The 11,612-nt window shown below is 46.2% G+C and overlaps 1 protein-coding gene across 3 annotated transcripts in view; it reads left to right on the top strand.

The window, feature by feature from the left end:
- Positions 1-3,206: 3,206 nt before the first annotated feature.
- Positions 3,207-11,612, top strand: part of PDGFRL (platelet derived growth factor receptor like) — a 98,286-nt gene continuing 89,880 nt past the window's right edge. For all 3 annotated transcript variants that reach the window (XR_009598630.1, XR_009598631.1, XM_004021730.6), the window contains exon 1: positions 3,207-3,399. Coding sequence is in view for 1 of the 3 variants with exons in the window: in XM_004021730.6 (XP_004021779.1) it covers positions 3,345-3,399 (55 nt within the window). In the remaining 2 variants the exon portion in view is untranslated. The remainder of the gene's footprint in view (positions 3,400-11,612) is intronic.

The following is an 11,612-nucleotide window of genomic DNA, read 5'->3' as shown; positions in this document are numbered from 1 at the left end:
TTATTGTGGACAAGAATCCCTTAGAAGAAATGGAGTAGCCCTCATAGTCAAAAAAAGAGTTCAAAATGCAGTACTTGGGTGCAATCTCAAAAATGACAGAATGATCTCTGTTCATTTCCAAGGCAAACCATTCATTATCACAGTAATCCAGGTCTGTGCCCCAAACTGCTAATGCCAAAGAAGCTCAAGTTGAATGGTTCTATGAGGACCTATAAGACCTAGAACTAACACCAAAAAAGATGTCCTTTTCATCATAGGGGATTGAAATACAAGAGTAGGAAGTCAAGAGATATCTGGAATAACAGTCAAGTTTGGCCTTGGAGTACAGAATGAAGCAGGGCAAAGGCTAACAGTTTTGCCATGAGAATGCACTGGTCATAGCAAATACCCTCTTCCAACAACACAAGAGATGACTCTACATGTGGACATCACCAGATGGTCAATTCAGAAATCAGATTGATCATATTCTTTGCAGCCAAAGATGGAGAAGCTCTATACAGTCAGCAAAAACAAGACTGGGAGCTGACTGTGGCTCAGATCATGAACTCCTTATTGCCCAATTCAGACTTAAATTGAAAAAAGTAGGGAAACCACTAGACCATTCAGGTATGACCTAAATCAAATCCCTTATGATTATACAGTGGAAGTGACAAATAGATTCAAGGGATTAGATCTGTTAGAGTGCCTGAAGAACTATGGACAGAGGCTCGTGACATTGTACAAGAGGCAGGGATCAAAACCAACCCCAAGAAAAATGTAAAAAGGCAAAATGGTTGTCTGAGGAGGCCTTACAAATAGCTGAGAAAGAAGAGAAGTGAAAGGCAGAGAAGAAGGAAAGATATACCCATCTGAATGCAGAGTTCCAAAGACTAGCAAGGAGAAATAAGAAAGCCTTCCTTAGTAATTAATGCAAAGAAATAGAGGAAAATGATAGAATGGGAAAGACTAGAGATGTCTTCAAGAAAATTAGAGATACCAAGGGAACATTTCATGCAAAGACGGGTACAATAAAGGACAGAAACGGTATGGACCTAAGAGAAGCGAAGATATGTTGCCAGGAAGTTTGGAAAACTCAGCAGTGGCCACAGGACTGGAAATGGTCAGTTTTCATTCCAATCCCAAGGAAAGGCAATGCCAAAGAATCTTCGAACTACCGCACAGTTGCACTCATTTCCCATGCTAGCAAAGTAATGCTGAAAATTCTCCAAGCTAAGTTTTCAACAGTATGTGAACTGAACCGAAAACTTCCAGATGTTCAAGCTGGATTTAGAAAAGGCAGAGGAACCAGAGATCAAATTGTCGACATCCATTGGATCATAGAAAAAGCAAGAGAATTCCAGAAAAAGCATCTACTTCTGCTTCATTGACTACACCAAAGCCTTTGTGTAGATCACAACAGACCAACAGACCGTGTTTTCACTTTTTTCATGGAATGGGTTACAATTGTATCTGTTTCCTCCCCATCACCTTAGCTGTCTGCTATCAAGCCTATCAGGGAAGTCACAAAGTTCTTCCCTCCAATTTTCCGAGCTTGAGAGGGGAGACTTTGGGAGCAGGCCAGCCCTATTGGAAAGCTTTCACAGGTAGTGATTTCAACAGTGCTTTGTAAGTAACTGGTAAAGTGCAGGTTCAGGTTTGACTTTTGGCTGCCTTGTCTATAAAATGGGGCTGATACTAACCACACAGCATCCCTGGTTGGGTTGTTGATATGAGCAACAAGAAATGTGTGGTGAGGTTTCTATGCTCTGTGTGGAGTGTGGTGTGCTCCTAATAAATAAGATTTTCCAGAAATTGATGGTAGAGTACAAAATTCAATAAGACCTATTTCCTGCCCTTGAACTCAGGAGAAAGCAGGTGAAAGAGGTGAAGCTGGATTCACAGTTCAGTTGTGCATTTTGTCTTGGCTGCTATGATATCACAAAGGATTCACACTGGGGAAGTGCTTGGCCCAGCCAGAAGGAGGTAGGGTCTGAGCTGAGCCTTATAGGATGAGTGGCGAGAGGGCCAGCAGGTGGTGGAACAAGGAAGGGAGATTTGGGGGGGCCAAGGGGGCAGCAGAAGCCTTGGTGCCCCCCCTCCCACCCTACTGGCTGGCCTGAGGGTGCTGGGAGCACGCTGTTTGCATGGCAATTAGGCCAGGGAGCAGTGGGTGCCGAGAGAGAGACCTGGAGAGGCCTGACCGGGCATGAGAGGTCTGGAGAGCCTTCGGAGAGGGTTAGTTGGGTGTGTGTGTGTGTGTGTGTGTGTGTGTGTGTGTGTGTGTGTGTGTGTGTGTGTTTTAGAATTGTGTTTGGAGATCAGTCTAATAGCTGGAGGAAGTATGGACTGAGGGGCAAGACAGAGAGGCAGGGAGACCAGCTAGGAGGCTGTGGCCACTTGCTGGTAACACATGGTAATGCTGTGAGCCAGGGCAGAGAAGGAGGGATGATGGCCAAGAGGGGTGGCCTTGATGCAGTCAGTAGGGTGATGAAGCAGGCCTGGCAGGGCCTGGAGTGAGGGAGGGAGGGAGGTGTAGCCAGAACCCCAGGCTCCAGCCCAGTGTGATGAGCCAGTGGTCAACTTCTCGGAGTCCCGAGGGAGGCCCTGGTGCTGTTACTTGGATCTCTTTTCTGGCACAGTTCCTCCTGAACACCTAGTTGAGTCTTACGTAGGGCAGTGGGGCTTCTGCTGGGTAAGAGAGGAAGAAGTTTCTCCAAACCCTCCAGCAGAACCCCGGGGAAGTGGCGCCTGCCATGGACCCTCTGAAGGCAGAGCGGCCTCCCCCCGGGAGCTGCCAGGTTTCAGCTGCAAGGGAGGCTCGCGTCCAGCAGGTACAGGGCTGGGTGCGGAGTTGGGACTTCCAGGGGCGATGGTCTTGTTGGTGAGCGCACGGGAGAGACCTGCTGGGAATGAAGAGATATATGCAGGGGGCATTTTTTGCAGAGCGTCACGGCCATACCGAGCTGGTGGGAGAGCGCTGGTGACATCTGGACTTCTGGTTAGATGAGGCCCCGCAGGTTTACGCAGAGCCTTCTCGAAGTTGGTAAACTGCGGGGACCTCGAACTGGCCGAGTTACTGTTGTAACAGTTCGCTCTCAGCCTCGGGAAAAAGCGCAGCGCTTCCCGGCTCCACCAGGGGGCAGGAGAGGTCACATTACACAGATAGAGAAATTTTAAAAAAAATCCCCAAACTTTTCCCTAAAATCTGTGTTCTTCCTCCTGAAACCGAATCCTCCAGCTGCGGCGTCCCAGGCGCCCGCCCCTCGCCCGCCGCGTCTCCTGGCGTCCCTGCCCTCGCCCTGCGCTGTCCGCGCGCCTCCAGCCCGCGGTCCCCAGCGCCTCCGACCCGACCCCTCGCCCTGAAGATGAAGATTTGGTTGCTGCTGGGTCTTCTGCTGATACATGAAGCCCTGGAGGATGGTGAGTGGCTCTGGGTGGGTGGCATCCCGGCTTGTGCCCTGACTTTACCCCGGGTGCCCCATCCCCCGTGGTCCTGCAGGTCTTCCTCCCGGCTCAGGAGTCACTCCCTGCCCCGTGCACCTGCCCCCGTCCTAGGAGGGTCCCCTTACCTCCCTCTCTCCACTCCCCTCGGAGCCCCTGGAACAGTGGTAGCTGCCCCGACCCCTTAGAATCCCCATCAGAACGTCTCCAGCGCTGCTGAAAAGCCCCGGGCAGCGGGCAAACTGAACATCCCCGGGCAGCGCCTGGTCCAGCCCCCAGTGTCAACGTGTCGGTCTGGGAGGTGGCGCAGGGCGGCCGATCGCTTGTAGCGCACGCGCGCCCGCGCGCAGCGTTCTCCCCGGGATTTTCTGCTGGTGAGGCTGGGTGCCACCCAAACTGAGCCTTTTGCAAAAATCGAAGGGTCCTCCTCCCCCATCTGCAGCCCTAGATGTGTTTCCTATACCAACAGGAGCTTAAATCCTGCAAGACATGCCCAAGTTTTACAACAGATATTTCTGGGTATCAAACCTTTCCCCAAACTTATCAAAAACCCACAACCATTACGCTTTTGATCTGATTGGAGGGGAGGAGATGAAGCAAATGGGTTTTTGGACAATATGGGGGTCCTTGTGCCGCTGCACTTTTTTGAATGTGTGCCTGTTCTGAGCCCACCCTGTTGTGTAGACCCACAACTACAGGGCCAGACTATGTGTGTGCATTGCTGGGAACTGAACTGATTTTTCTGTTTCTCCATCTGTTATCTATGGTTCTGTTGGCATTTAATTGTTTGGGGAGCTCTGTTGTTTTTTCACTGGAGTTACCTATACAGTATATTTTGCATCTGGTACATCCTGGTGTCCTGAAATTTCCCTTGGAATTCTGCTCTGCAGTCACCATTTTTACTAGTTTGGGTTGAAAAGCAGCTTTTATGGTTATGCAACCTTCGACTGGAGCCAGCTCACCCTAGCTCACATTTTATCCTCCACTCAGTCCAGACCAATTCCTTTCTTTCCCCGTGACAGTAGAAACATTTGCCAGAGAATACCACACTTTGGTTTGCATGTGTGGTTGCAAAATGGTTGTGGACTTGAAATTGAATGTGAAGCTCCTTAAGCCTAGAGCCTGGCTGGATAAAGAGTAGGCTGAGCTTCTCTGCGGGGGTAGGGCGGGGGTGGGGGAACAAGTCCCCTTTGCCTACAGATCAGTTGGCTTGAGTAAAATGTAATATTAAATTGCTCCTGCCAGGTCCTTGCCTGCGATCACTGAAGTGATGGGAATGCAGTATTTGGTATCATTTTTTTGAATAGGGCAAGAGATGGTCAGACAAGATAATTTCAAATGGCCCATTCAATGGGTTACAAGTTCACCCAAAATGCCTGCTCCAGAGGCTCAGGAGGCTGGGTCAGCCACTGGTTCCTGAATCTGTCCTGGCTAGTGTGTGCTCAGATCATGATTACAAATAGCTGCTTGAATCTGTTAGCATCCGTTTAAGTCAAATGGAAGTCATACAAACAATATAGATTTATGAGACAGTCAGAAAAAAATGAAACACAAACTGAATATTTTCTAAGAAATAATTGATAGATTTTAGGTGTGATGATAGCGCGGTGGCTTTGTTTTTAAAAATATAGTGTAAACTGCTTATGAATAAAATGTTGAACACATTATTTTTAGGGAGTCCAGGGGGAGATTTATTTTTAGATTTATAATATGAAGGCATATATGTATACAGAGAGGAAATGTAAAATAGTTTATAATCTTATGATTTCACTTCTGTTTGGTGTCTTTGTTTTCCATCTTTTTGGTCATGAGAACTGAATGAATTTCACCTGTTTCTAGACTGGAGCATTTACCTATCCCCGTTTTAAAGTACTAGTATTTGTCACACCATAGAAATGTCATTAATTTTGGCTCAAGGAAAATACTGACCAAATTCCTGAAAATATGTGGACTGTGAAAAAGATTAATGTGCCATTTCATTTCCTGAAAATAAAATACAAGTCAGTAAATATTTCAACATAGTGATTTCCATGTTAATAAGTAATTTTTGCTAATCATAAAAATCTGGAAAGCATAGAGATACATAGAAGAGAAAAATGAATCATTTCTCTCTTTTTTTTTTCTTTTTTCCCCTATTTTAATGCATATTTACATTGTTGTTGTTTAGTCACTAAGTCATGTCTGACTTTTGTGATCCCATGGACTGTAGTGCACCAGGCTCCTCTGTCCATGGGATTTCCCAGGCAAGAATACTGGAGTTTGTTGCCATTTCTTCCTCCAGGGGATCTTCCTGACCCAGGGATCGAACCCAGGTCTCCTGCGTTGGTCCTTTAATTTTGAACACATAATTAGAAAAGTAAGTCTGCTTCTGTAAAGTATGTAAGTTTCTCTAAACCTTTATGTTGTCTCAAGCTTGAGTTATCGTGAGGCTGGCTGGGACCAAGGTAAGGTCACTGAGAGTAGCCTCGGCAGGCAGTCCTTCTGGTGCCAGCCTCTGATTGATGGGTCGGAGTATGGCGCATTACTGGGTCAACCCAAAGTACAAGCTGCAGGCACAGGCCCTTGACTCAACTTCTCCCACTGCCTTTCAGTCTGGCTGATTTCTAGGAGAGGCTTCCAATAGTAAAAGGATTCCCTGAAAGCGTTTAGTGGGTGTACATCTGCTCTAACCCAGCCAGGTTGGCCTGGCCTAATTCTAAAATGCTTTAGGGACTTCCCTGGTGGTCCAATGCTTGCAACTCCCCTTCCACTGCAGAGGGTGAAGGTTCTATCCATGATCAGGGAGCCAAGATCCCACATGCCTTGGGGCCAAAAGAACAGCCAAAGCATAAAACAGCAGCAATATTGTAACTAATTCAATAGACTTTAAAAAATAATGAGAAACTTTTTAAACGCTTTAAATTTTTAGAAGTAATATTATTTCTTCTCATGAAGACTAGGAGCTGGAAGGGCGTGTCACTTTTGTAACATCGAAAGTAAGGCATGAAACAGTTAGATGAGGGCCCAAGATTTTACTAAGAGCCAGATGTGGCCCACTGCACCCGATCTTCAGTATTTATGTGGAATACGTGCTATGGTGTTTATTGATATGGTGCTGCTAGTTTTACATTAAAGAGTACAAGAGCACAGGTACTTAGCAACTTTTGATATCTGCATATTGTATCCAATGTTGGGAGCAAATAATGAAGTATAAATATTATAAAAAATATGTAGTTTTGTCAATCCCATGCCAGACCCTCGATTTATTCTAATTAGATCTTCAGTCTAACGTGGGTTTATTTTTGGTCCTTTGAAGGTTCTCTTTCTGGGAAAACTAAAGAGATTCTTTATAACATGAGGGCAGAACAGCCAGATCGCTAAGAAAGTTAGGGGCCAACACTGACAGTGATGATCTAACCAGGACTCTATCACTTCTGTGATTCAGTTTATTCCTTGGGAAAAGAGTAAAATCTAGTTCAAAAAGCCTTACAATGAAAAAAGAATCATAAAGACTCATTGTTTATGAGTGCAAATAATGAATGTTTTGAAGCGTTTAGGATCTTAGCCTACACGTTTAACATCCAAAATCATCTCTGATCCTTAGAGATAAAAAAGAGATAAGTTTAATTTTCTTTATCATGACTCTAAGTAAATGGACATTCCTCATACTTTGTACATCCTTCTTTAAAAAAAAAACTTTTTATTTTGTATTAAGGTATACTCAATTAACAATGTTGTGATAGTTTCAGGTGGATAGCAAAGGGACTCAGACATACATATCCATGTATCCATTCTCCCCCAAACTGCCCCCCCAGCCAGGTTGCCATATAACATTGAGCAGCGTTCCCTGTGCTACAGAGTAGGACCTTGTTGGTTATCCATTTTAAATACAGCAGTGTGTCGTACACCTTTCTATTAAGATCATTCTTTTGGGTGTTTATTTATGGATCTGTTTCTCTGATGTAATAAACTCGCCGAGGTCAGGGGAAAAAAAGAGAGAAGTTTGGGGGCAACAGAGAGACCGTGCAGTGCACCAGCCAGAGCAGCAGGAGGAGCTCGGGGATGGGTGGCTGTCCCTGGGCAAGGCTGTGGAGCCTTTACCTGGTGGGGCTCATTGTCTAATGGAGCGGACGGGTAATCAAGAAAAGGTAACATTTCAGGAACCGACAGTGGACGTGAAGAATCAGCAATCAGGGTGTTTTAGACTTGCTGTACCAGAGCACAAGCTAAGATACTCCAAGTTCATCCTCACCCAATTCTAGGGGCTGGAAGTCTGAAATCAGGGTGCCAGCAGGCCCATGCCGCCCCCGAGACCCTGGGCCAAAGCCCCCCTTGCCTCTGCTGAGCTTTGGCTGTGGCCGGTGATCCTTAGTGTTCCTTGGCTTGCAGCCACGTCACCCTAACCTCTGCTTCTGTTCCCACACGGCCATCCTGTCCCTCTGCGTGCCTTCGTCTGGCATTTTCCTCTGGGTGTGGGTCTCTTCTTCTAAGGACACTGACATTTTGGATTAGATTTTTGGCCCTAATGACCTCATCTTAATTGATGGTGTCTGCAAAGATCCTACTGTCTAATAAGGTTGCATTCACTGGTAGCGGAGCTTAGGACTTCAGTTTATCTTTCTGGGGACACAGTTCACCCTGTAAGACGAGGGAAGAGGATGTGGAGGGATGAGGAGGGCAGCGTGGGCAGGAGGGTCAGAGGCCGCTGAGAGGGCGGAAGCAGGGGCTGTACCTCTGAAAGAGCCCTGAAGCCAAGGCAGTGGGTGTCCCGGGGGCTCGTGTGGCTGAAGGACTTGCGGTGTAAACCGCCTTGTAGGGCTTTATTCTAAATTAGGTGAAAGTCACTGGAGGGTCTCCAGTGGAGGATTTATGGTCTGATTTATATTTTCAAAGGTTAGCATGCTTAGGTAGAAGTCAGGAACTTGCATAGGGGGCTGTTTTAATAGTCTAGGTGAAAGTAACTTGAAACAGGGTGGTTGCCATGGATGCAGGGAGGAGAGCCTGCGTTCTGGGTCTATCCTGAGGGCAAAGCCCAGAGGATTCAGTGCTGGACTGGAGGTGGCTTTGGACGGAAAGAAGAGACTCGTGTGTGACTCAAGAGTTTTACGTTCTGAGCCACTGGGTGAGTAGTTGCCATTTACTGATAAACACACACTAGGGGAGGAGCCGATTTAAAACGGCATCTGGAGTTCAGTGCGGACACGTCCAGCTTGAGACACCTGCTACCTTCCGAGTGGCAGTGCAGATTTAACAATGGAATATTCAGATCTGGGTTTAGAGGCGAAGTGAGGATAGGAACAAGGGAGCTCTCAGCATAGGAATGCTTTTAGTGCCAAGGGGACTGGGTGAGGCTGCTTAGAGATGGAGTGTCATTAGAGATGGGGAGGAGTTGTGAGGGTTCAGCCCTTTAGACTCAGATCAGGCTGAAAAGGAAGATGAGTGAGTCTGCCAGACAGAGAAGCAAGGCAGCGCCATGTCCTGGGAGCCCAGCAAATAAAGTGTACAAGAGAGAGTGCTCATTTTGCATTGCATAAAAATATAGGATCATTATGTTGTATACTGCAAACCAATGGGGCTTCCCTGGTGTCTCAGTTGGTAAAGAATCCACCTGCAATGCAGGAGACCTGGCTTTGATCCCTGGGTCAGGAAGATCCCCTGGAGAATGGAATGGCAACCCACTCCAGTACTCTTGCCTGGGAAATCCCATGGACAGAGGAGCCTGCTGGGCTACAGTCCATGGGGTCACAAGAGTCAGACGCTACTTAGTGACTAAACCACCACCTCAAACTAATATCTCAATTGAGCTGTCAATTACATCTCACTTTTTAAAAGTGTGATAAACTGTGTTCTAATGGATGCTCTGAAGAAAACATGTTTTGATCTAAGGTTTTTTATCCTGAAATAGAAGTATCTAATTCTTAGAAGTTGCTCTTTTAAGAAAGCAGTACTTTAAGCAATGATCCGGAGGGTATTTTGGAGTGGGATTCCAGACAGGGTAAGGAAAAGAGGCTCTCACGGCTCTACATTTTCATCTCCCTACTGTCATTGCCTCTTAATTGCTCAGATTTGTTCTTGGAAAAGTATATGTGCGCCTCTGGGGTGTTTCATGGGGAGTGGGGGAATGAGAGTGGGGTACTCAGTAGATACAGCTGGTTGGGGGAGCCCCTCAGCTACCCAGCAGATTTATCATGTGGAGGTTTGGGTGCTGCTCTTGGGTCAGATCTTCCTGCCTATGGGGAGAGAGAAGTGAACAGTGACAGGTCTTTGATGTGAATGGCTGTGTCTACACAAGTCCATGTCAGGGATTCTTCTAATGAATTTTATTTTCTACTCTCAGACAGTCTGATGGAATTAGAGGTTAATAGTCAGGTCACCTTTACTGAATAAGCTTTGATAGCAACCAGTCCTCAGCAAATGCTGAAGAGCTACGGTCCTTTGTCCTGCGTCCCTCTGGCTGTGCAACACGTATTCATTTTGGAGACTGTGTTGACCAGCGTCTCCTCACTTGGGGATTGAAATGTATGCCTTGGAAAAGCATCTCCAGCCCTTCCAGAAGGGTTGTGCCCTCATCCCAGGCATCGGGTTCTGTTTGACTTGGAACTCCTTGTCAAAGCCCAGGACCTAACAAACAAAGAAACCACTTAGCCGTGCTGTGCATGTGATTCATGCAAATAAAGTGAAAAGCTAATCTCAAGAGAACGGAAAGCAACAACACGAACCAGAGAAGGCTCGAGACCTGGCTTTTCACTGACTTCTTAGTAACCTGCGGTTAGCCACTTGGCATTGGTGATCTCAATTTTTTCACCTGTAAGTTATGGAAAATAGTGAGCTTCTCTGCCTCCATCACAAGCTTATCATGGAGTTCACCCGAGACATTACAAGACAACCGCAGAACAACAGGCAGCAGTCACTGGCACTTACTTACTGTGAGGGCTGGGGATGCTTTTCCAAGGCATACATTTCAATCCCCAAGTAAGAAGACGCTGGTCAACACAGTCTCCAACACTAGTCTCTCAGCATTTTAAACATTTAAAATTAAATTTAAACATGTAATGTCCCAAACAATCCCCGAGAGAGTCGTTATTACCATATAATTTTCAATTTACAGGTGAGGAAACCAGGAGGGTTACTTCCTAATGTGACACAGTTGAAAAGTGAATAATGACTTTAGGACCTGAAGTCTATAATGATATTTAATGGTTTTTTAAAAATTTTATCATTCATTACTCTATAGAATATACCATGATCTCAAAAACAAAATGGTAATGAACTTCCACTTTTATGTATCTGTTACCGAACAGGGTTCTTGGTCTTCTCCAAGCAATAGAAATTGAGTAGAGGTCAGACAGAAAATTTAGGCAAGGCTTTATTGGAGCTCCTGCTGCAGCAGGGAAAGCGAGAACAAACAACGTTCCCTTGCTTACTTGCTCCCTGAGAAGGAGTGGGGGGTGGTGAGGGAAGGCGTTAGGCTTGCTTCTTATATGGGCTGAGGGTAGGGGTGTGTCCAGGGTGGCCTGGAGAGGTGACTTAGGGGTTTTGCCTATCCCTTAGGTGGTGTTTGTGCAGGGGCATGCACAGTACTCTGCTTTTGCTCTTCAAAAGTGGCATTTTAGGTCTTTGTGGTCTCTTTGTATCTTTTGTCCAGAATTTGTCCCAACTGGCCATGCATGCAGTTATTTTAAGCCCCATACAGTTTCTTTGTATTTTGTTGCTCAAGGAGTGAAGAGGTGTGTCCAGGTAAAAGCATTGTATCACTGCACAAAGGGTCCCAGGTTCCAGTCTGTCTCAGGATCCCTATAAAGTAGTTATAGCCACTCCACTGCTGTCAAACTGCAAGGGATATGGAGTTGGGTACACCTGCCCAGACTAAAGGTTTTACCTCCAGAAACCCTGCATAGTAAAATACTTCTGTGAACCAGTGGGAGATCTGAGACACCTACTCAGAAGACAGGCACAATCAATAGATGAGTAAATGAGGCCGTGGGTGGGCTCCTATGAGAAGCCTTAATGGGACTTGGGACCTTTTGTTTCCTTAGCTGATGTGGTTCTTGACAGTCATCTGGGACCCTTCCATTCTGACAATAGTTGATCTTCAGGGGACCCGTCTTTCCAGGTTTTGAGAACAACTTAGCCCCGAGGTTAATTTCTGAGGACTGCTCTTTCCTCTGTAGTTTCAGTGGGAGCTGGCAGTGTCTTGTGGATGTAGTCCTTGA

This window comes from Ovis aries, chromosome 26, assembly GCF_016772045.2.
Source record: "Ovis aries strain OAR_USU_Benz2616 breed Rambouillet chromosome 26, ARS-UI_Ramb_v3.0, whole genome shotgun sequence".
Classification (NCBI taxonomy): Eukaryota; Metazoa; Chordata; class Mammalia; order Artiodactyla; family Bovidae; genus Ovis; species Ovis aries.
This window is presented reverse-complemented; position numbering and strand designations above follow the sequence as displayed.